This window comes from Podarcis liolepis, assembly GCF_965112155.1.
Source record: "Podarcis liolepis genome assembly, chromosome: 1".
NCBI classification, from domain to species: Eukaryota; Metazoa; Chordata; class Lepidosauria; order Squamata; family Lacertidae; genus Podarcis; species Podarcis liolepis.
Window position 1 is genome coordinate 31,613,127 of NC_139554.1, and position 23,584 is coordinate 31,636,710.

A 23,584-nucleotide genomic window follows, 5' to 3' on the forward strand; every position below is an offset into this window, starting at 1 on the left:
CATGACTGCACTCAAGGGAGATAATAGGGAGAGATCATAGGTCTTTGTTTGGTTGCCAATCAGTTACTTTCCTGAGAGCTGATCTATTAAAGAGGTCCGAGCAGAAGGGTTTAATCTGAAACTGGGTGACTGAAAATCTCTGCCTCCACTTTATAGCTTCCTGGAGACTATCCTAGTGGGAATCCCCACCCCCTGCCCCACCAGCTTAGGCTATTGCTTCAACAATTCCTCTCTAATTTTAAACATGGGATCTTGTAAGCTGAGGCCTTCCGCAGGGCTGTTTTACTTTCAGTATATTCATAGGTACAGGGACAGAGTGGAGTGATTTACAAGGGCTCATGGGGAGGCCATGATGCCATCATTAACCATATGAGCTAGAAACTTGGGGATGCAGTTCATTACACTGTAAATCAGGGCAGCCCATAGGTTACTGGTCCGTTATGCTAACCTTTGTATAAAGGCATGCTTTTAAACTTCCAAACATGGCAATCCCCTAAAACCCCAGAAGAATGATAAAGAAGTACTTAATCTCATCCACATTCATATTTAGCACTCGCTGCTTCCAATATCACAGTTCTCCACACAACCACCTGTCTGAACAACTTCACCATGCTGCCCAGAACAATACTTCAGAGTTTTGTTTGAAATAGGGATGGATCAATCTATTTCTGTCTCTGTTCTGTCCTACTTCCTCATTAATCTGTGAAGTTGTTTTTTTTTAATAACCATACTGTATTTAAATTTGTGTCTTTTATGATTACTATTTACTTCATTTATGAATCGCTTCCCACGAGGCATCCTGAACCAATTTACAATATAATAAGAACATACAGGAAAATAGTTAAAACAACTGCACATATAAAAAGAATTATATATGTTAAAGTAACAACAGGACTTCTCAGTGTATGCATGTCTAAGCATATTTTTATTTCAGTGTATCCATGTCTAAGGGACGCGGGTGGCGCTGTGGGTAAAACCTCAGTGCCTAGGACTTGCCGATTGAAAGGTCGGCGGCTCAAATCCCCGCGGCGGGGTGCGCTACCGTTGCTCGGTCCCAGCGCCTGCCAACCTAGCAGTTCGAAAGCACCCCTGGGTGCAAGTAGATAAATAGGGACCGCTTACTGGCGGGAAGGTAAATGGCGTTTCCGTGTGCTGTGCTGGCTCGCCAGATGCAGCTTGTCACGCTGGCCACGTGACCCGGAAGTGTCTCTGGACAGCGCTGGCCCCCGGCCTCTTAAGCGAGATGGGTGCACAACCCTAGAGTCGGACACGACTGGCCCGTACGGGCAGGGGTACCTTTACCTTTACCTATCCATGTCTAAGCATATTTTATCCTAAGATGTTCATTTTAATGCATGTTTCTACAATTTTTGAGCTGAGAACATTATCACAAAGCATTTGGAGAAATGCAAAATCTGGATTTAAATTTCATTCAAATCCATGCATTAATCTGGGAGGTGGTTCACTTTTAAAATTAAGTTGGTTTTTAACATTAAGTTGGTTCACTTTTAAAATGCAAACCAAATGGAGTTCATTCCCATGCCAATTTTGAAATCATCACTTCATTCTTTACTTTCTGTGCCCAGCTTATGATGAAGGTCTGGGCTCTAAGACTGACTATTCACCACTGAATGCCCAGGAATGCCTTTTTTCATGGTACATTTTTCATGTGACATTTTCACTGTTGGGAAAATAATCATAGACCAGGACAGAACTACTCTTCTGTTTAATTCTGTAATTTGGTGGTGAGAAACTTGTGTTCCACGAGATGTTTTGGGACACCAACTCCCATCAGCTCCAGCCAGCATGGCTAATGGTCAGAAATAGTGGGAACTGTGCCCCCAGATATCTGAAGAACCACAAGTTTCCCATCGCTGCTGTAAATCAATCTTCTTTCATTAGAAATAATGAAGACTCATGGGAAATAATAGAGGCAATAGTGAAAAAGAAATGAATGTCTCCTTGACAAACATGTCAGCCTGGATAGCTCAGTTGGATAGGGCATGGTGCTGATATTGTCAAGGTTGCAGGTTTGATTCCTGTATGGGAAAGCTGCATATTCCTGCATTGTGGGGATGGACTTGATGATCCTCAGGGTCTTTTCCAACTCTATATGATTCAGTGAGTCATGGCTCTGGGCTAGCTTTGTAGTATCTATTAGCATTTTGCTTTTCTAAACTTGGAGTGGGCATTCCTTATATTCTGTGAAGGGTGGGGCTCTTTGGCTAAGGTATAGGAAAGCATGCAACACATTCTACATTTTTGCAAAATGGAAGCAGCATTAGCTGGGTTCAAAGCTCCAAGACCTTGCATTAGGTCCAGGTTACTCTGAATATTCAAAATGCCAGTTTGTGTGGCTTTGTCTTGTACCAGAATAGTTTCACCAAACACAAAAGCGTGGCAAATGGAGAAAAATAAGGAGTGTGTGCTTCCAATTTTAGCAGTCAGAAAGCATCAAAACACAGCTGGATCAGACCAAAGGCCTATTTAGTCTAGCATCCTGCTTCCCATGGTGGTCAGTCTATGGGAAGCCCAGAAGCAGGACAGGAGCACAGTAGCACTTCCCTGATCATGATTCCCAGCAACTAGTGTTCAGAGGCATAGTGCCTCTGAACCTTGAGGGCAGCATATAGTCAACTGGAATAGCTGCTATTAATCCTTCGTGAATTGGTCCACCTAAGTAGAACATGGGACTGAAGTTGCATGAACAAGTTTTTCTTAATGTAGAAGAAAGTGGATCAGCAGTACAGACAGCAATGTTAAGAGCAAGGGCAGAAGCAGGAAAAAGGCACTCTTTATTTTCTGCAGAGCAAGGGGAAAGTGTGACTAAACTGAATTGAATAATGATGGCTATAATTTGTGGCATGGACTGCGAACAAACCAGTAGCTAATGGCAGCAAAGTAGATGATGATCAGTCACAAAAATAATGGCCTGTATTCAGATGTAGAGTCTTTTTCAAGGCCATCCCCTTCCTTTGATTTAAAGTAAAGAAACAGGTGCTTTCAGCCTTTATAAAACTGGCACTAAGCACGTATAGCAAGGGTGTGAAATCTGAAAGATCTGGCAGCTATTAGATGCCTGGCTAGTGGGGTTGGAGTTGTCCATCTGCCAATGTGCTGAATAGGACTTGTCATTGCATAATGAAAATAGGTCTTGTCATTGCATTACATCCCTTAGCATGCTGTCAGTTTGAACAACTTCCCTCATATGCATCAACATGAGAAGACTCTTGGATGATAAAGATTTGGTAGGAGAGGCAAGTAAAAGTGAAAAGGTTGTACCAACAGAGAGAGATTAAATGGTACTTGTTTTTATAGTTGTTTCTTCTGTAATAGCAGTACCCTTTATTATTTGCAGCCTGATTACTTACTCTTAAATTTTATTATTGACCACGTGATCTGTAAAATTGTGTTTTGGCTACCAGTGTTAATTGTGTTAAACATTTAAAAAACACCATATTAAAAAGATTCAGCTGAGTCCCAATATGACTTCAATAATACTTCTTTGAACCATTGTGTATTGAGTAGGTGTGATTGGAAGCCATGTTTAAAAAGTTAGAATAACATTATTACATAATGCTATACAGGCAGAATTCATAACAATCACATTTAACTGAGAATGGCCAGATATAATGGCTGAAAGTGGAATAGCTAATCTGAGACTTTCCAGATGTTGAATTCCAACTCTAGCATGGCAGGGGATGGTGAGAATTACAATCCAACAAAATCTGGAGGACCACAGGTCAGCCATCTCTGGGTTAAAATAACTTGAGAAAGGAAGGCTCTTTGCTTCAGCTTTCTTTTCCTGACTGCTTTCCTAGAAAGTTGCCTTGTTGCCTAGATGATCCCATATTGTTTCTTGCAGAAAACTTAAGTGTTTAATTTGGATGTGTGTGAGATGGGTGGGTGAAACAAAAAGAGAAAGAGAAATTATTCTGGCTGCTATACTAAATGCATGGTTGTTGACTAAGTAAACCACAGCAGTGTTGCACACATGCCATTGCCTTGTTCCTGCTGGAGCCTCTCACACATTGCAACCATGATGTTTACTAACTGGATTTTCTCTTGATGACTCTGCCATTGTGCTAATGACACAAGGGTATTGAAAACATATTTCTGAAGTTTTGAATAAAATGAGCATTGAGATTGCATTGCGTTTGAATGAGAACCTGGCAGGACAGATCCAATAATATGAACTGAATTACCACCCTCAAATTCTTGCTGTACTTAACGCTGTCATCATACATCCTTTGATATTCCTGCTATAGTTCTCTTGCCGTGTGCCTTTACTGCTGTTGCCCAGATTTTAAGAAGCATAAATGGGTAGCTGCCATCATGTGGCGACCTTTCTCATTATATATTATCATTATGGCTGCATTCTGTTTGCATGAAATTTAGACACGTTTCCATTGAGCTCATCTGCATTCCTTGAAGTCAGACACTGCCACACTGTTACTTGTCCATGCTGGGATGTCACACCAACTCCTTGCCTAGCTAGTTATCCTTTGTGTGTGAAATGGATGATAAGACAGAAGGGGAACAAGACTTGAAGAAGGTGTTACAGATTCCCAAATCTCTGCTGCCAGGACTTCAGTGTGGTGAGCTAGGGATGAAGTCTGCCTTCTCCCAAAAGCCTGCAAGTGCTGAAACGATAATTTACCAAGTGGTTCCCACGGATCTTCATATGTCCTGTGTTTCTGAGCAATTAATTCAGGTACACTCTAATCATGTGCTGGACTGCTCATTAACTGCGTGTTGGACAATTTGTTTTGACAAAAAGAGTGGATTGGGGTTGCTCATGCTCAGCCAAGAAAATTAAACCCTTTTCAGATCTCTCTTCCTGCCCCCAAAGATATCAGTGTTGTTGTTGTTTAGTCGTTTAGTCATGTCCGACTCTTCGTGACCCCATGGACCAGAGCACGCCAGGCACTCCTGTCTTCCACTGCCTCCCACAGTTTGGTCAAACTCATGCTAGTAGTTTCGAGTAAACTATCCAACCATCTTGTCCTCTGTCGTCCCCTTCTCCTTGTGCCCTCCATCTTTCCCAACATCAGGGTCTTTTCCAGGGAGTCTTCTCTTCTCATGAGGTGGCCAAAGATATCAGTACTTACCGGTATCTCCTAGCTTCTTCTGTTTCGTGGTTTGATTCCACTTTCATGGGTTGTCAGACTGCAGTGCCTCTCCCCAAAAGTGCTTCATTTCTGTCATCTGCTTACTATTTCTCTTCACCTCAAAGTAAGAAACCTCTGGGACAAGCTTTCTGAACTACTTGACTGGGTGGTTGCAACTGAGCAGGGCCCTAGCAGTATCACGATAGTCAGATGGGAACAATGACTCAACTGGAGCATTTTTCTCTGTGGAATTCTTAAAGTAGGCCTCTTGGGAGCTGCTTGTGTCCTTGATTCAGAAACAGCACAGGAATAGCCATAGGAACCCTTTGCAGAATGTCTGAAATAATAATGGGTAAATGCTGCTAAGGCAACCAAGTTGTGGGATCTGGCCATGAAGAAACACATTCCAGTGCAGCATGCATTTTGTGTACACAAGGTCCCAAGTTCAATAACCTCACCACTGTAACTCTAACTAAAAGGTAGCAGGCTAGAAAAAATGGTTTTGGACTGAAATTTTGGAGAGATACTGCAAGTCTGAGTAGATGGCACCAGATCAGACATATGAAAAATCTGACTTGGTATATGACAGCTTTGTATATTAGTCAATGAGAAGTTCATAGAGAATTTCCAGGCAGAAGACAATGCTGTGGAACTGTTACAAATATGACTAATTGGCTGACTCCAAGGGCTACAGTGTTACATGAGCACATGCTGTCCACCAGAATGTTGGGTCATGAACCTTCGCCACATGGTCACACACCACACATATCTGTAAGGATCTGAATGCTCATGTGCACACACTGAGTGCGGTGAGGGAGATCAGCACACTGTCCCACTCTGGGTGGGTCCACAAATGCACCCACAGAAGGAAGGATTATTCCCTGTGAAATGAGCTTGCTTTCCAGAACTGCAGAGTATTCAGTACTAGCATTCTAGTGTATTGTGGAAGTTGGTAGTTTTTGCCATAACCAGTGGACCAGGGATAATTAATAAACTACATTGGTGGTGGTGTTGTCATCATCCTTCTGTAGGAATACATTCAAAGTGGCATATAAAAGGGAATATAATATGGAAATACTAACTCTAAAATGGTACAATTAAAACGGTTAGAAATGAAATGCTAAAAGCAATGGGCCAGATTCTAATCGGACCTGCTAGCAGAAGCTTGTGCAAACTTCTCCCCTTTCCTCCACCTGCAAACCTCCGCACTCCAGAACAGCACACAAGGAGAGGAGAGGAAAAATCCTTGTACTTACTGATGGAGCGATCTCCTTGGTGCTACAGTATGTTGAATTTCACACAGTATGTTATAGGTGGGATTCAACTAAGTTTGTGTTTATGCAGAATGAGGTCCAGTCATACAACAGGATTTCCCCTTCCTCTTTACTCCCTGTGTACACCCTGCAGTCCTGAAATGTGGTTGGGGACGGACGGACACCAGAGCCATAGCTACCGGGGCACCAGAGGGGCATCATTGAGTCTCCCAGCATGTGTGTGTATGCAAATACACATGAGGGGTGCCAAACTGGGTCTTTGACCTGGGTGAAATAAAGCCTAGTTTCACCCCTGGCAGGAACTCCCATAATAGGTTTGGGTGTGTGTGTGCAAGGGGAGGACAGGGAGGAAAAATCCTGTTATGCAAGCAGACTTCATTCCCCATGTGGATGCCCCATATAGCACTATGTTCAAATCCATCCTCTGTTTTCAGGGACATGTGGCCTGAAAACGTTATAACAGTATTCCATAAGTAGGCTAAAAGTGCGAAGTGGCACAAGCATTTGAACTGCTTAGATTTGTCTGAACAAAATGGAGCTCCTGGATCTGACAGTTCAAGACCATGCCCAGGACTGGATTCAGTGCCTACTTACACAGCCGGGAGTCTCCTTCCACTTAAATCTCTTCCCTTTCTTCTTAGGGTAATGTCATGCTTTCTCCGCCTGCCTTTTTATAACCTTATCTTTTGGGCTGTGTCACTTCCGAGCTCTTAGTTTTCAAAGCTGCTGGCTGATTAAAGCCTTCCACTCACTCAAGTGCTCCTGCTGTTAGTCTGAACGTGCCAAGGCTTGTGCTGGAGTGGAGATGGAGGCTGCTTCTGCTTTGTCAAAATCCGTTTGCATGATGTGGAAGTGCAGGATTCATCAGCATGCCGAGAAAGAGAGAGAGAGAGAGAGAGAGAGAGAGAGAGAGAGAGAGAGAATGCCCTACCAGGCAGCAGCATTGCTCTGAAAGTGGGAGGATTAGAGGCAAGTTAAAGTTAGCACAGAAACTGCAGGGAGAGGAGGAAACTTTACTGTTTGGTTATTTTTATGTACCAGTTTTGGCTTAAGGTTCTCCATAAGGTCAGTGACTAATAGGGGGGATTGCAAGTACAGTGGTACCTCGGGTTACAGATGCTTCAGGTTACAGACTCCACTAAACCAGAAATAGTACCTCAGGTTAAGAACTTTGCTTCAGGATGAGAACAGAAATCATGCAGCGGTGGCAGCAGGAGGCCCCATTAGCTAAAGTGGCTCCTCAGGTTAATAACAGTTTCAGGTTAAGAACAGACCTCCAGAACGAATTAAGTTCTTAACCCGAAGTACCACTGTATGCAAGTTGCAAAGAGACCAATTGCTTCTCTGTCCCCAGCGGCCCTTTAGCAAAACTTTGTGTAAAGCCAAAGGTTTGCCAAAGCCTTGCAGAACCAGTATACTTCCTTTGGCCTAAGTGTAGAACCTTATGTTTCTCCCTATAGAAATTCAGTTTTCCAACCTGTTAAGATCATCTTGAATGCTGAGCATCCATGCTTAGGGCTGAGTCCAGGAGCATTCCCAAACCGTGAACATGTGTCTTCAGGGGGAGTGTTACTCCATCCAACACAGGCTGGATCCTTATTCCTTGTCCTGCCTTCTGACTGATTAAGAGCCAAAAACTAGGCAGGATGTCTTACAGTGTGAATGTGACCTTTGAGCTCATCCAGACTTCTTTTGTGCCATGTTTTCTAGGCACAGGACAAGGCTTTAAACCTCTGTGACCGGTAGTTGTTTTTTGTCCTGACGCTTTACTGCTGAACCAAAGCAAATAGCAACTGGGTTTTCTGCAGACTGCCATTTGCTTTGATTCAGTGGTAAAATGTGGAGAAAGTGTTAGGACAAAAAACAATCCCCAGGCACGGAGCTTTAAAGTGCAGGCCTGTGTCTGGAAAGCGCAGCACAAAAGCAAGTCTGGATGAGCCCTTTGTTGCAGTTAGTTGCACATTTGGAGCTTTCCAAGGTACTGTAGCCAACCACTGAACTGTCTTGTAGGTTCTTGCTGTAGAGAAGTCTGAACATGGTGGTGCTGAGTTGTCTGGACTGAGTGTGAGGAACAGGGGCAAGAAGAAGAGCAAGAAGCGGTGGTTTGGTTCTGACAGAGTCGCTAAAACAGGGATAGCCAATGTGCCCTCTAGATGAAGTTGAGACTACAACTCCCATTAGTCCCAGCCAGCATTGGCAAGGATTATTGTTCTGATTTAGCAAGATCTAGAGGGTGCCACACTGGCTACCCCCTGTCCTAAGGGGTATAGGATGGAAGGGAGATGGTTTGGTGGAGAAAGGGCTGGATTTTTGTGAATCTAGCGCTGCTTACTTAATCTGCATGTTTGTAAATAAAGAAGTTATTACGAAAACACCTTGAATCTTCAGCATGCTGTTGTTCAAAGTGAACTGACCTTGACAAAGACTGCTCAGAAAGTCCCACTGTTCAAGGGAAGGAAAATGAAAATGTTAAAACAGTATATTCCTCAGCTAGATGTATGTTTAAAAATCACTGGGCATCTAATACATTATTAGAACCAACTTTGGTATTTAATGTCAGCCAGTGATAGAAAGCGGAACTCAGGAGCAAGACTTATGATTGCAATCCTAATACTACTAATCTGGGAGTAAGCCCCAATGAATTAAATAGGACTTACTCATGAGTAAACATGGCTAGAATTGCACTGTGCAAATTTTGAACCATAGTTCCTCATAGCTGGAACTCGCATAAGGTGTGATATTTTCTCTGCAAGCTAACTAGAAATGAGAAATGGTATCAGAATCACTACACAGTGTTTTTCCCTCACCAGGTGGTGATCATCAGGTGTTCAGTTAAGAAGGACAATTGCCCTTGAATAATAATAATAATAATAATAATAATAATAATAATACCCCAGCCACTCTGGATGGCTTCCAGCAAAAATACAGAGGGACATCAAACATTAAAAGCTTCCCGGAACAGGGCTGCCTTCAGATGTCTTAACTCTTTGACACCTGCTGGGAGGGTATTCTATAGAGTGGGTGTGACTACTGAAAAGGCCCTCTGCCTAGTTCCCTGTAATTTCACTTCTCGCAGTGAGGGAACCAACAAAGAAACAGCTTTCACCTCTGTCCCTAGCCCACTAGAGATCATTTACCAGCACGACAAAGGCCGTTTCAGTCCCATGATGGGGCCTGAATCCCAACTGGAAGGGGTCCAAATAGTTTGCATCATCCAGACATGCCTGGAGTTGTTCAGCAACCACCCACTCAATCACCTTGCTCGAGAATGGAAGGTTTGAGACTGGGTGATAACTGGCCTAGGATGTTCCAGAACATGGGATTGTTCCTCAGCAGTACTTCTATCTTTGGTTATTTTGAGGCATGAGAAATAGCCACAACTATTGCACACCCTCAAATGGTCAGAAGGTTTAGGGGCAGTGCTACCAGGTTTAGTTTTCTTTGGGTGAGAGCACTGAAGACTTAGAGTATCTCAATATATAATTGCTTTATTTACATATAGTACTCCCCTCCATGCCCAGCACTTTCCCCAAATCTGTTCCAGAGGGTCAGCGGAAAAGCCCTAAAACAAATTTAGGGGTGCACAGGAGGAGGAGGAGAGAGGGGAAAGTTTGGTAGTGCAAACAGAAGTCCTTTCACTGGTGGAACTACTTACTATGTTGAATGCAACCCTAAGTATATTGATGGTGGTACGCTGATAAACGGGTACCAGGAACTTCCAATATGTTCAGTGGCGATCAGGCTGTCTCAGCATGTTTACTGTAGGCCAGGTTCTACAGTTGTTAATGCGATTACTCCTGAGAAGCTGACTAACTCTGTGCTCTGGAATACGGGGCCAAGGATTGACTCACTGTCTCAGAAGCTGAACAGTAGAGAGCATGCTGAGCTGCCAGACAGTGTCTGAAAACATCCCGCCAGGCCAGGAATGGCAGCATCTTTCTCTCATTAAAGGTTTTTCTGGGAACGAAAGAAATGCTTTTTTCAGACCTGGGCTCTTGGCCATCGGGACTCCTGGTGACTTTTCAAGTGGTAGGCTGTTGTTTGTGTGGATTAATTAAAAGGGTCATGTCAAAAGACCTTTTCGTATTTTTTTAAAACCCTTTCCTGACAGGGGATGGTAAATTTCAGCTGGGCCTTAAGGTCAAGATATTCTCTCTTTCTTTCAAGCAAGAGGCTAATAATTTATGAGTGTAAATACTCTTTGGTTCCCCTAGCAGCACACCCCTCCCACTTTTCTTCTTAGCCCATTTAGGTTGCAGGCAGCACAGTGACTGGAATCTCTGCAGCTACACAAGGGAGAAGGATGTCTAAATCTTATTCCTTTCAATATGAGCTGAATATCCAAATTCTTCAAATGGCTTTGTGAATCCCAGTCACAGAAGGCTCACTTTAGTTTAGCTAAAGTTGTTGCTTGGATCTAGGGACAACCTGAGAGTCTTTGAATGAAGCCGCAATCCAAGCAAATTTTGTATTTCAGGCCCAGAACAATAGTTCAGGTTTTGAAGGACTTGGCATTAAGACAGGCGAAAGAGTTTAGCCCCAAAATTGAATATGTGCCTCAAAAACTGCATTCCATGTTCTAATTTAATTTCTGTGTTCTGCTCTACATTTCTTTCTCTCTCACACTGCCGGGGTTTTCCAGTGCTTGCCGGATCTCTCATTTCTGTTCTCATGTTTGTGTGTGTGTATGAATACCACATCAGAGATAGAATTCTTTGGTCTTTTTATGAATTATTTGTAATGTGGGAACTGAAATACAATGACCAAGAACTATTAGCCTGTTTCCTGAGAGTCAACATGCATATACATATAGCAACATTTGAGTGTTAGTCAAAGCTATGGGCTCTAGCTTAAAAAGATACATGGTATGTGCCCTAACTTCTGCTAAGCTCATTCCATGACACTAACACGCTTTAAATGCACCAAAGTATATTTCAGGTAGATATTTATTTTATTAAAAAGAATATTTTTTTGATATTTTTTTTTGAGATGCATTCCTATCTAGAAAATGACCTGAGCCAACAAAGAAATTAAAACCAACAAACAATAAACAGAAAAGTTCCTGCTTCACATAATAAAAGTTACCTCAGGATATGGCTGGATGCTCCTATCACAAACACCAATTTTAGTATGTCCTTCCAGGATGTCTGCTGGTTTGCTGGTGGCTGGAGGTTTTCTGTCCCCTATTTACGTATTGAAAAACCAGAATTGACCTCCAGCGCCACTTACAGACACACTGTTAAGACTGCATTCATGGAAGATGAAATATACTCGGAGTCGAGTGTGAATTTCATGCTCTTTATTCAGCTCATAGTAGTGAGGAATGCCAGTTCCGCCAAAATGTCTGCTTTATATACATTATTTACACAATGGGCCCCACGTGATTGGCTAATTCCGGGATTCTCCTGTAGGCCAATCAGGTTGTGGATTCTCTTCCACCTGGAGCTGGATTGGGTGGCTCCTGCGGACCAGTCAGACTGCTGCATTCTGGATCCTATTGTTCTAGGACCAATCAGACTGCTGCATTCTGGATCCTATTCAACTCAGTACATAACAGAAGACAATCTTATTTGGCTATGAGTGATCACCAAAGAAGAATTGAAAAACCAGGAACTGTGTCTCCATAAAATCATTATGCTTGGAAGCTCCCCTTTCTTGTCTGCAGTGGTGTTTTAATTGTTCCCTCAACACTTTTTCATACCTTCTTTATCCACCTGTGGACAGGGAAACCTGATTGCAGCTTCCAGTTTCTGCATGTGTGTTTATTGTGGGATCCTCATGCATGCAAGTTAATCTCAGTGCCCACACAGTGTCATTGGCATCAAAACGCCAGCTTGTATTTCTCCCAATTTAATCCAGTTTCCCCTTTCTGTGGAAAATCTGATAGGTAAAAATCAGACAAACACAGGTGTTGCCTGTGTATATATGATCAAATATTTTGTTTCTTCCCATATACTTCAGGTGTGGGGTTTCTAAGCTGTCCTATCCAATGAGGGGGGGTTCTCCTACTCCTTCCACCAGCTAATTCGGAAGTCACCACACTCAAATTCCTCAGCAATTATTGGAAGCCACAGTTCATTAACTTTGCACCCAAATCCACCCATGGTCTATATATGCTACTAATTACAGTACATCAACTTCAGCAGTAAATTCTGAGGAGGAAAAGCAGTGCACCGCTAATTATTACACACTGGGGGCACCGTGCTTCTTAAACTATCAGGAGCCAATTTTGTTTTATAATCCAGTCAGGAAACAGCACAAAAGTCAGGTTTTTTTTTTTAGAGGGTAGCCCAGCTAATTGTTCTCTGCTCAAAAGCAGCCTCGCAGGTGTCCTGGATCAGTGGTGGAGGAGTGTCAGGTGGACTTGTAGCTTGTTGGTCTGCAGCAGTGCCTTGGGGGGTTGCAGAGTGTGCCTAGGAGACACAGGATCCCCACCTAGGACACTGGTGTGGAACCTTTTGCCATCCAGATGTTGTTCGACTACTGGGAATGATGGGAATTGGGCTTCAACAACATCTGGTGGGCCCTGGTTATTGCTTTATCTCTGCCTTTGCAAGTTTGCAAGTCTTGCGATCCACTGCTACTCCCTTGCTTGTCAGCAGGGATATTCATGGCCTCCTGGATAAGGAAGTAGTTTTAACAACTTGTGGCACCTTTAAAGACTGACAAATTGATTGTGGACACAGTTAAGGCGCTGCAAAGTGTTGCCGATTCAGATGCTACATTTGAGGAAACAATTTAACCAAGAAGCAATATAAACTCTTACTTGAGAGTCACTAAAAGTCAAGCAGAGCTTTGCTAGCATTATGAAGCATTTGGTGACTGTGTCTACAAATATATTATTTGAGCCACTCATTCCATTCTGGGGCCACTCACCACATTTGGTTCAAACATTTTTCTTTACAGGGTTAAACTTAGAAAAAACTTAGAAAAAAAAATAGCTTTGTGGATTTGCAGCACTAGTCAGTTGTGCACAGTACCAATTGGTTGATGTTATCACATCAATTGGTGTTGTTACAAACCCACCTTCATAATTATGTCATCCCTGATACAATTTTACTGATGTGATTATCCTTCAAAAGAATAATAATGCAACAAATGATATTTAAATGAGAAACTTATATTTGGCAATTTGAAAAAATTAAAAGTTGGAAAGCCTACCTGAAAGTATGGGGAAAGGGATTGGATTGAACCAGCGTTTGATTTGTTAGCATGTATACACGGGTGGCACTGTGGTCTAAACCACAGAACCTAGGGCTTGCTGATCAGAAGGTTGGTGGTTCGAATCCCTGCGACGGGGTGAGCTCCCATTGTTGGTCCCAGCTCCTGCCCACCTAGCAGTTCAAAAGCACATCAAAGTGCAAGCAGATAAATAGGTACCGCTCCGGCGGGAAGGTAAACGGCATTTCCGTGCGCTGCTCTGGTTCGCCAGAAGCGGCTTAGTCATGCTGGCCACATGACCTGGAAGCTGTCTGCAGGCAAACGCCGGCTCCCTCGGCCAGTAAAGCGAGATGAGCACCACAACCCCAGAGTCGTCCGTGACTGGACCTAACGGTCAGGGGGTACCTTTACCTTTATATTTATACTGAAAAGGCAGGAACCAGCCAGGTTCATCCTGAAAGAGAAAGTCTGTTACCTATCTCCATGGGTGCAGTGAGACAGGGTAAGAGGTTCTTCTGGGGAACAAATAGTTTATTGCAAGCTCAGATTGCCTCCATCTGCTCATTCTCTTCTTTGTCGCCTCAGCTGTATGTGACCCTCCATGCCAGAACAAAGGATCCTGCAGCCGCCCCCAGCTTTGTATTTGCCGTTCAGGCTTCAGAGGCTCTCGATGTGAAGAGGTGGTTCCAGAACAAGAGTATCATCCTCCTGGCCCTGTGGCTGCCTTCCAGCCCCCGGGACGCTCCCCTCTCAAAAGAATAGGCAATGCAGAGAGAGAAAACCCACTAAGAGGACGACAGATACCTACCACTCAGAAGCTACCAACTGGGTAAGTTTTATGCACCAGAGCTACTGCTCCCCTTGTAAATTAAAGGTAAGAAGCGTGGAAGAGGCTAAAGATATGAGTCACTTTCAGATGACCTGTTTCTTTCACATACATCCTGATTTCGTTTGCACAAAGTTTGCAGGGAAGATGCGTCAAACCAAGCCGTAGTTATCCTATACTTTCCAGCACGTTTATGTCCCTTTCCTTACCACTAAAAGTTTGATTTGGAGGAGGGAGAAGGAGAGCGGGCCTGTTGCACAAAAACATCAAATCCACTTTAATTGTGGAACCTGACTTTGCCAGTGTGCAATTGAATCCCACAAGCATAATGGTGACAGGCCATGGTTTGTTTTCATGGCCTTGGTTTATTCTATTTGAGAGCAGATGTGGAAGGGCAGAAGAGGCAGTGAAGAAGCACATAAACTCAAAAGGGATATTGTGCTTAGAGGTTTCTCCATAGCAAATGCAGAGGCAGATGCTAGCTGTTCCGGCACCCAGAGTGGCGTGCATGCTGTGCACCCAGGGGCAGGGCAAGCATCCTACGGGGGGTGGAGCGAGCGTCTCAAGGGGGCGGGGAGGTGATGTCACCCCCCCTCAGGGATCACACCCGGGGCATAGCACCCCCTGAACCCCCCTTCCTCCGCCAGTGAGCAAATGTGCCTATATAGCCATTGGAGATCATGGAATAGCAGTTGTCCATCTTCCATTCCTGGCTTAAATAATTTATATCCTAGGGTTCTTCCTGAATTTACACAGATCTTTCCTTTCACCCCTTTGCCCAGGATCACTTGGAAGAGAAAGGCAGCCTGAGCCCAGGGTCTTTTGTGCTAGGCCCCAGATCACTGGCCCTTTCTCCTTTATTTATTTTTCTTAAAACACTGCTGTAAATGCCCATTACAGTACTGGTGAGACCACAATCACCAACCACCGTAATTTGTTCAGATAACTAAATTTGCACATGTATATATAAATTAGCATTTATGCATACAGTTTGTGGATCTGTGCCCTGAAACTTTTAAGTATCTAGGGTCATATAATCGGGCACCTTATTATATATCACTGTCATATTCATGAATGCCTTTTGCTGTACTCTGCTAGGCCATGGGCCTTGCAATCCTGCAGTTCTGCTGCATGGCCCATGATTGCACACTGCAGGGGTTAGCAAGGTTTATCTTGCCTGGGCCGGATCAGTCCCACAGAGATCCCTCCATGGGCCAGATTTTCAGCGCCGCGGAAGCGAGTCCCCGCACCATGCTGTGCCCGTTTAGCGCAGTGCGCAAGTGGGCAACTCAGTTCGGGGCCGGCTCACGGGCCGGTCAAAGCGTCCTCTGTGGGACGCTTCTGGCCCATGGGCCTTAGGTTGCTGACCCCTGGCATAGTGGAACACCTAAATCCAGCAGCTTAAGGCAGAAGCTAGTGAGAATTGCAAAAATACAACAACATGTTGATGTTGTTGGCTGTTATTCTGAAAAAAAGAAGCAGAAACAAGTTTGTGGCTCTTTGTGGAGAAAAGTGTACAAATATGTTGAGTGATTCCTCAGTGCCCAAAACCTTTGGCAGCCTCAGATGGTTTTATTTTCCCTCCACAATTAGTGGCTGCCATCCTTTCCAGTCCGATTGCTTAAATCCCATTACATAGAAGTCAGTGGCATTTAAATAGGCTATGTGCAGGATTGCATCCTGAGTCTTTAATGACTGGTGGAATCTGAGCCACTGAGTAAAACTTGTGAAACCACAGACTGTGACCTTCCTGATCTGGAACAGGAATGCTTTCAGGCTTTTCATATACATATACATATACATATACATATACGTATACGTATACGTATACGTATACGTACACACACACACACACACACACACAACCCACCCTTCAACAAATGGGATCCCATTTTCACACCAGCTCTTTCTCCGTGTGATGAATTTGCCTCACAAATCTGGGATGGCAGGGCATAAAGGCACTCAGATATCTCAGTATGACTGACATTAATTCTTAGGCAGCTAGATGGAGAGAAAGAACATGCATTCAAATATTGAATACTCTGTGCAGGCAGCCAGACACAGTGATTAGTAGTGAGCCTTGGGATTTGGGACTGCCCCAGCTGCTCTTCACTGCTTAAGACTTGCTGGCTCTGTCCCAAGGAAATACAACTCCACTAACAAGGGGATTTTTATTTTTAAATTTCAATATGAAAGGCTCAAAATATCCTATTACCCATGCACACCCTTGTCACCTTAATGTTAGCATTTGGCACTTCTCTTAATTTATTTTTTTCTCAATGCAGCTTTCATAAAAAAGTGAAATAATATTTTTGGCCAATTTATGACTTAAAGCTGCAATCAATTCCTCACAGCACTTTACTTTTCATTTTAAAATGTTTCATGGATGATTTTTTGGGGGTGGGTGGGTAGCTGATTTCATTAAAATACACATGCCCCCATATATTTAGAAAAGTTGTTTTGTTGTTGATATTGTTCGTTGTGGTTCTGCTTACAATTTGAAATACAAAGTGAAATTTGACTATTTTATCAAGTCACTGGTTTTAATTTAGGCTGGTATTCAACTATACTTCATCTTCCACCCCATTGCAAAAATTTGGCTTTCATGATGTGTTTTGCTGCTTTTATTTTTCTGCATTATCTGCTCTCTATTTATGTAGAAAATAGAAACTATGTACTGCTGCTACATTTCCTAACATTGATTATGTTATCTTTTTTGTTTTTATTTATGGTTTTATATTAGTAAAAACACCCCCCTCCCCTTTTTTAAAGATGCTATACATTTGAAGTTGCTGGTGTTTCCCCAGACTGTAGAAACCCTGAATTTATTTTAGGGACTTCAGAACGGATGTAAAAATACACTGTTTGCTGCCTATTGTAACGTAGATTATGGAGACGCAATTTTAAAAATTTCATGCCCATCCAAGAGGCTTAGGCTGGCATATGTGGTTCTCCCCTCTGCCCCATTTATTCATTACAACAGCCCTGTGAGGTAGGTTTGAAATAGTGAGTGGCCCAAAGTTGTCCAGTGAGCTTCATAGATGACTGGCGATTTGAACCTGAGTCTCCTCAGTTCTCGTTTAACACCATAACCATTACCCCAGCCAGTGTGGTGTAGTGGTTAAGAGCGGTAGTCTCGTAATCTGGGGAACCGGGTTCGCGTCTCCGCTCCTCCACATGCAGCTGCTGGGTGACCTTGGGCCAGTCACACTTCTCTGAAGTCTCTCAGCCCCACTCACCTCACAGAGTGTTTGTTGTGGGGGAGGAAGGGAAAGGAGAATGTTAGCCGCTTTGAGACTCCTTCGGGTAGTGATAAAGCGGGATATCAAATCCAAACTCTTCTCTTCTTCTTCTTCTTCTGGTTCTAACTGGAGCTACAGTGGAACCTCGGTTGTTCAATGCCCCCGTAGTTGTACGTTTCGGCTTTCGACTGTGTTTCCAAAAACCTAGTTGGCGCCACGTCCTACAGACAGACAGAGAGAGAGAGAGAGAGGACACCGTGTGTGGAGGTAACTGTATTTCAGCCTTGCTTCTCTCAGTTCTGCTTACTTGCTTGGAAAGGGCAGGTGAACAGGCAGCGAGAGCAAGAAGAATGAACTGGTCGGGAGGCTCCAAGTGTCGGCAGTGGGCCTCCTGCGAGGGTGTTGGCCTTGTCAGGTTCTGGGTGCTGCTGATCATGTTGATTGTGCCCATGCTCTCCTATACACTGAGGCTTTGTACACACCATACATTTAAAGCACCCCCCCCCAAAAAAAAAGAACCCTGGAAGCAGGAAAGTACCTTTCATGAATGTGTGGACTATTTTTAAATTGTTTTAATTGCTTACTAGTATCAGGGGACTCATTCAGGGTTTACAGCTTTATTTTGCTTAACACACACACACACACACACACACACACACACACACACACGGGTGGTCTTTACCACAGCCATCTATCCTGTTAAATAATGGTGGAAATGAATTTGGCTTCTGTGGTTTTGGAGAACATTTCAAAGAGACACAGTATAGTCTTAGGCTGCCTCTCAAGCTATCCAAACTTTGAAATACCCTCTGTTCCCAAGGGAGAGTGAAGTAAGTTTAGCCTTGCTTTCCTAACCACTTACTGCCTTAACTGGCCAGGATTGAGGTGAGACTTTAAACAAGGTGCTACATTGGTGGCCTTCACTGTAGGTCTCTGCAAAAAAAAGTACTTTTTCTTCCTTCAAATGTGATATATCAACAAATGACAAGGCTTCCCAAGTGTATCTCTCTAAGATGTTCCAGAAGCTTTTGCTTTCATCTTTATGCTGAGTTATTGGTCCTATTGTGGCCTCTGGAAAGATCTTCTCCATCTGTTCCAGAGAGGTTTTCAACAAAACATCCTGGCATCTAAGAAGCAGCGAGTGCCCATTTGCTATCTCTCTGCTTTGTTGGAAAACTTCAGCTGTTAGCTTAAGCAGCTCACATGTTTAAGAGAGAAACTTCACCCATCAGTCCATGTAATTGGTACTCCAAAAAACTTGCACTGGTGCTACCAGGTTTGTCTGTTCTGATCATTCCTTCTGATGTGATGAACCCTTAACTGTGCTTCTGTTGATAACTGGCACCAGCTGGAGAATAGAAACCCTTGCAAATGCCAAGGAGAGATGGCAGCCAACTTTCTGTTGGGCATTTTTGAGAAAGTTAGGACCCAACCATATGCTGCAGCTGATAGATTAACTTCATTTTCACACAGTGCCTTGCTTTTAAAAGCCTTTGCTAGCTAGTTTTAATAACCCAATATATACATGATTTGCTGATGCTTTGAACATTTGCATTGCCTATCTACTGTAAATGTATCCTGGTGCCCAGTAAATGGAGAGTGACAATGTTTGTAGTTGTTTATCATTATCACATTATCTTAAACTTTAGGTTTTAAACAACAACAACACTAAAACGAGCCCTTCATATGTTCATGAAGATTTCACACCAAATAACTAATACTCTTGACAATCAAAAGAGATTTCATTGGTTTTGGAGCTTACTCGGAATACCAATATGAATGGAAACCAAATTTGCATTGGCGCACACTAATGTTTTCCCCAGAAGCAACTGGTCAGTCAACATGATTATGCCCATGCATGTCTTTTTCTGATATAGAATAGTGTTCATTCTCCACTTTCTAGTCTCTTATTTCAGCAAAACACAATTTTGATACAGCAGCCAAGAAGTTCTTCGGTCCTCACAACCATCAGAGTGTGGATATCATATGATACTCTCTGTTGTTGTTTTTCCTTTTTCCTTTCCTTTTTCTAAAATAAGCAAAAAAAATCCTAATGCCAGTCAAAGTTAAATTATATAAATAGCAGTTCTACTTAGAACAATGAGAAACTCCTAACTCTCAGCCCATCTTTTGACAGAGTTTCAAATACCTTTGGCAAGCACTTCTGGAAACTTAAAATACGAGAACTCTCCAAGAAAAGTGTTAATGTCTTTTGTTCCTGCATGAAAATACTATTTCTAAATCACAGTGTGCGCAGCATCAGTACTGTATTTTGAAAGAGTTGTTCTGGATACTATTCTTAAACATAATTCTTTTTGAACAGTTTACTAACTGGGGAGAGGGATTTGTATGCGCTTCACAAATCATCTCCTGGGGGAGAAGGAACAGATTTTGTGTCAGTAAGACAAACTGATATTTTATACCTTTCCTTAAACACAAACGTTAGGAAATGTGTGCCTAGTAGGATGCAGATACAGCTTATATATGGTATGAGAGAGTGTATATCACATCCATGTTTCAGCCTTGAAAATGCTTATTTTGGAGCAGCTATATGATTTCTGGGGCAACCAAATTCAAGGTCACAGCTTTGTTTGCAGCCAAATGTTATCTTACACAATAGTGATATTTCAACGTAATATGCGACATTTGTTTCTAATAGAATGACTGCTGTCAATCATTCTGTTCAGCTTTCCCCAATGCTGATGTTTTAGGACCTCGTTCCCCAGCCAACATGGGCACTGTTCAGGGATTATGGGAAATGTAGTCCAACAACCTCTGAAGGAAAACTGTTGTGAATGGTATGATAAGAGTCTTCTTAGGTAAGAGTCGACAGCACTGGTTAGACTGGTTGTCCAGCTACTGTTCCATTGCACAATATATAAAAGGAAATGCTATCCATAATAAACCATATTCATAACATTTTAAAAGAAATGGATTTTGCTGTTGCACATGTCTACATTATCAGTCTTATTTTATTGGAAGCAAAGGGCAGGGAAAGAAGAGATGAAGAATGGAAGTAATTTCCCAAGTGAAGAAGCGATCCTGACCTTGTCCCACCCTGCTACTAAGCACTGAAGATGGAGGCTGAAGTGATGAGAGTGGAGAGAGTTCTTTTTCCATCCTTCTCCGTCTGTCACTGAGGCCACTGCCATGGGCAGAGCATGGAGTGGGACCAGGTCTGCTTTTTTCCAAATGTTCCTGACCCAGCCATGGCCTTTAAGCCCTGAGAAAGAGATCAACACTACTTCACCTCCTCCTTCAAAGTTAAAAAGGGCACCAGAGAGCCAGTGTGGTGTAGTGGTTAAGAGTGGTAGACTCGTAATCTGGTGAACCGGGTTCGCTTCCCTGCTCCTCCACATGCAGATGCTGGGTGACCTTGGGCTAGTCACACTTCTTTGAAGTCTCTCAGCCCCACTCACCTCACAGAGTGTTTGTTGTGGGGAAGGAAGGGAAAGGAGATTGTTAGCCGCTTTGAGACTCCTTCAGGTAGTGATAAAGCGGGATATCAAATCCAAACTCTTCTTCTTCAGAGGATTGCCTGCTGAATTTGGTTCCTGGTATTAAAATCTTATGCATTCTCCGGAGTGACCATGCTATGTGAATACAGCAAGGGGCTCCAAAATGCTTTTCAGGCTCCCCTGCAAAAATGGCCTATAAAGTGAACAACGACAGAGATGAGATACTGGCTCAGACATTGTCTCTAATCCCTTTGCTAATGAGCAACTGGGAGGATGTAGTTGGGCAGAAGCACCAGGAGGCTTATTCCCTGTATTCTTGCAATGCCAAAGGTTTGTGGAGAGAACACAATGTAACTTAGCAGAACAGCCCTAATGGGTTCACAAAGCAGGAAAGGGGTCAATAGCACATTAGAGGAAATAAGGGGAAACCTAATTAGAGTAGAACATATCCAAAGGCCACCCCCACTTTAAGAAATTCTCCCCTGGTGATTGTCATTTTAAATTAGCATGCTTGCAGTTGCTCTAACTCCATAGAATGTTTCAGATTCTCTGGAGAATTTCCAGTGTTCTTGTCTTTCACATGCAAAAAAGTTCCTTCCCGGTTATGCCAAGGATCAAAATCTGTTTTCTGTTTTGTTTTGTTATTTTGTTATGCAGGGAAACCTCCCTTGTGCTCTTTTTATTGTTAAAAGAGGAAAGTGTGTTACTTTTCCGACTAGGCATATACGTATGTATGAATGCATAAAAATAGTTGCGTTTCAGTTTTAGCACATTGCAGTAGGCCAAAAACCTATGTACTTACATGATCGCAACTTGCGTACTTTGTTGAAAAACAAACAAACAAACAAACAAACAAACAAACGGTAAGAGAGTGGGGAAAACAATAAGAAGGGGCCATGTGAGATTTCACAATAGTCTCCACAGCCCACAAAGCAAGGTAGAGGACTTTGTGCTGGGTTTTGTATTATTATTATTATTATTATTATTAGTAGTAGTAGTAGTAGTAGTAGTAGTAGTATTTCCCTACCATCCTTCATCTGAGGATCACAGTGTGGTTTGCAATATAAAAACATGAAAATACATAGCATAGTAACAAGCAATACCCCCACCCCCGTTTAAAAGGCCAGATATTGTTTAATTAGTCAAAAGCCTGAGAGGAATGTTTTCGCCTGGCACGTAAAGATATGTGTTTGGCGGTCACATAACTCTTTTCTGCCATGGAAATACTTTTAAAGCCTTGCTTATGGGGCTCTGGGAAGGTTGTGGGAGTGTCCCAGGGCCCTCACATGACTTTCCCAGAACATGGTAAGCAATGCAGAGGGCTTAAAATCTATTTCAGTTGCAGGTAAACCTAGCACAGAAAGAGCTTTTTAAGCCCTCCACCTTGTTTACCAGCTTGTAGGAAGGTTGACTCCCAAGGTTTTCCTTGTTTGATGTGCAGCTTTGGACAGGTAGGGATTGTCACGTGGGTGTGGGGCAGTTCTGGGGTGTGTGTGCCTTCCTGACTTTATATGATTTTACCTTTGCGCACACACCACCAGAATGTAACCCCCACATAAGCTTTGGGCCTACTGTATGAAGGTTGGACCTGAATGAAATCAAACTGTATTTTGCTGCTATGTTGAAAATGCAACTACAGGGACCTGGACTGGATCGAGACACATCCAAACAGCATTTCAGGAAAACACGCTGTAAACTTTATTATGGGAAATCACGTTGGTGAAAGGTGGGACTCCATAGCGCCATATGGTGTCACAGTGTTATAACGCATAAAAACCGGTTTTTCTTTACTAATGTAGCTGAGCCCCTGGTGTTGTGCTATTCAAAATTGCAACATCTGTAGCCTAGCTGAAAATACTTTGCCAATCTAAGCTTTTTAGGCATACAAGTAGCCAGCACTGACTTGAGATATCATTTGCCAGCCTCTTTATTGGGTGAATTCTCTGGAAAGATCAGCATGTAATCCATAGACAGTATATATGGTTTTGCACCATCTTTGGCTGCATTATGCATGCATATTAAAAACATATTTTCTGTATCCAGAGCCTACAGGCCAAAGACAAAGTAATATATTTCACTGAATATACTCCAGTTGTTCAGGTACTGGCTCAGAACACTGCTTCCATACTGCCTCATTCACACACATGTGGGGTTTGTGTGTCCAACTGACATCATCATCCATTCATGACCTTCCAATGTTTTCCCAGTATCTTGTCCATCTTTTTTTACAACTAAAGAAAATCTGAGTCTTTTAAACAGCTGGAAGAGAAGGGCAACCAAACATTGATTGGAGAACTGCATCACAAATTTCAGATATGGTTTACATATTGTTTGGGAAAGTGCAGGTTTGATAGATTTGACTTTTAGTCTGTACTGAATGGCATTTCTCTTTCATCCGCACTTACAGGTGTTCCTTACATACTTTGGCAGCTGTCTGCCTGCCATCTGAGGGGTCAACACTTTGGTCCATTAGTTCCACAGCCATCCAGTTAGCATAACAACAAAAATCATA

General features: G+C 42.9%; 1 protein-coding gene across 3 annotated transcripts in view; it reads left to right on the plus strand.

Moving 5' to 3' along the window:
• Positions 1-23,584, plus strand: part of LTBP2 (latent transforming growth factor beta binding protein 2) — a 136,007-nt gene that overhangs the window by 10,541 nt on the left and 101,882 nt on the right. For all 3 annotated transcript variants that reach the window (XM_083505804.1, XM_083505803.1, XM_083505805.1), the window contains one exon: positions 14,132-14,375. In XM_083505804.1, the coding sequence (XP_083361930.1) occupies positions 14,132-14,375 (244 nt within the window). The remainder of the gene's footprint in view (positions 1-14,131; positions 14,376-23,584) is intronic.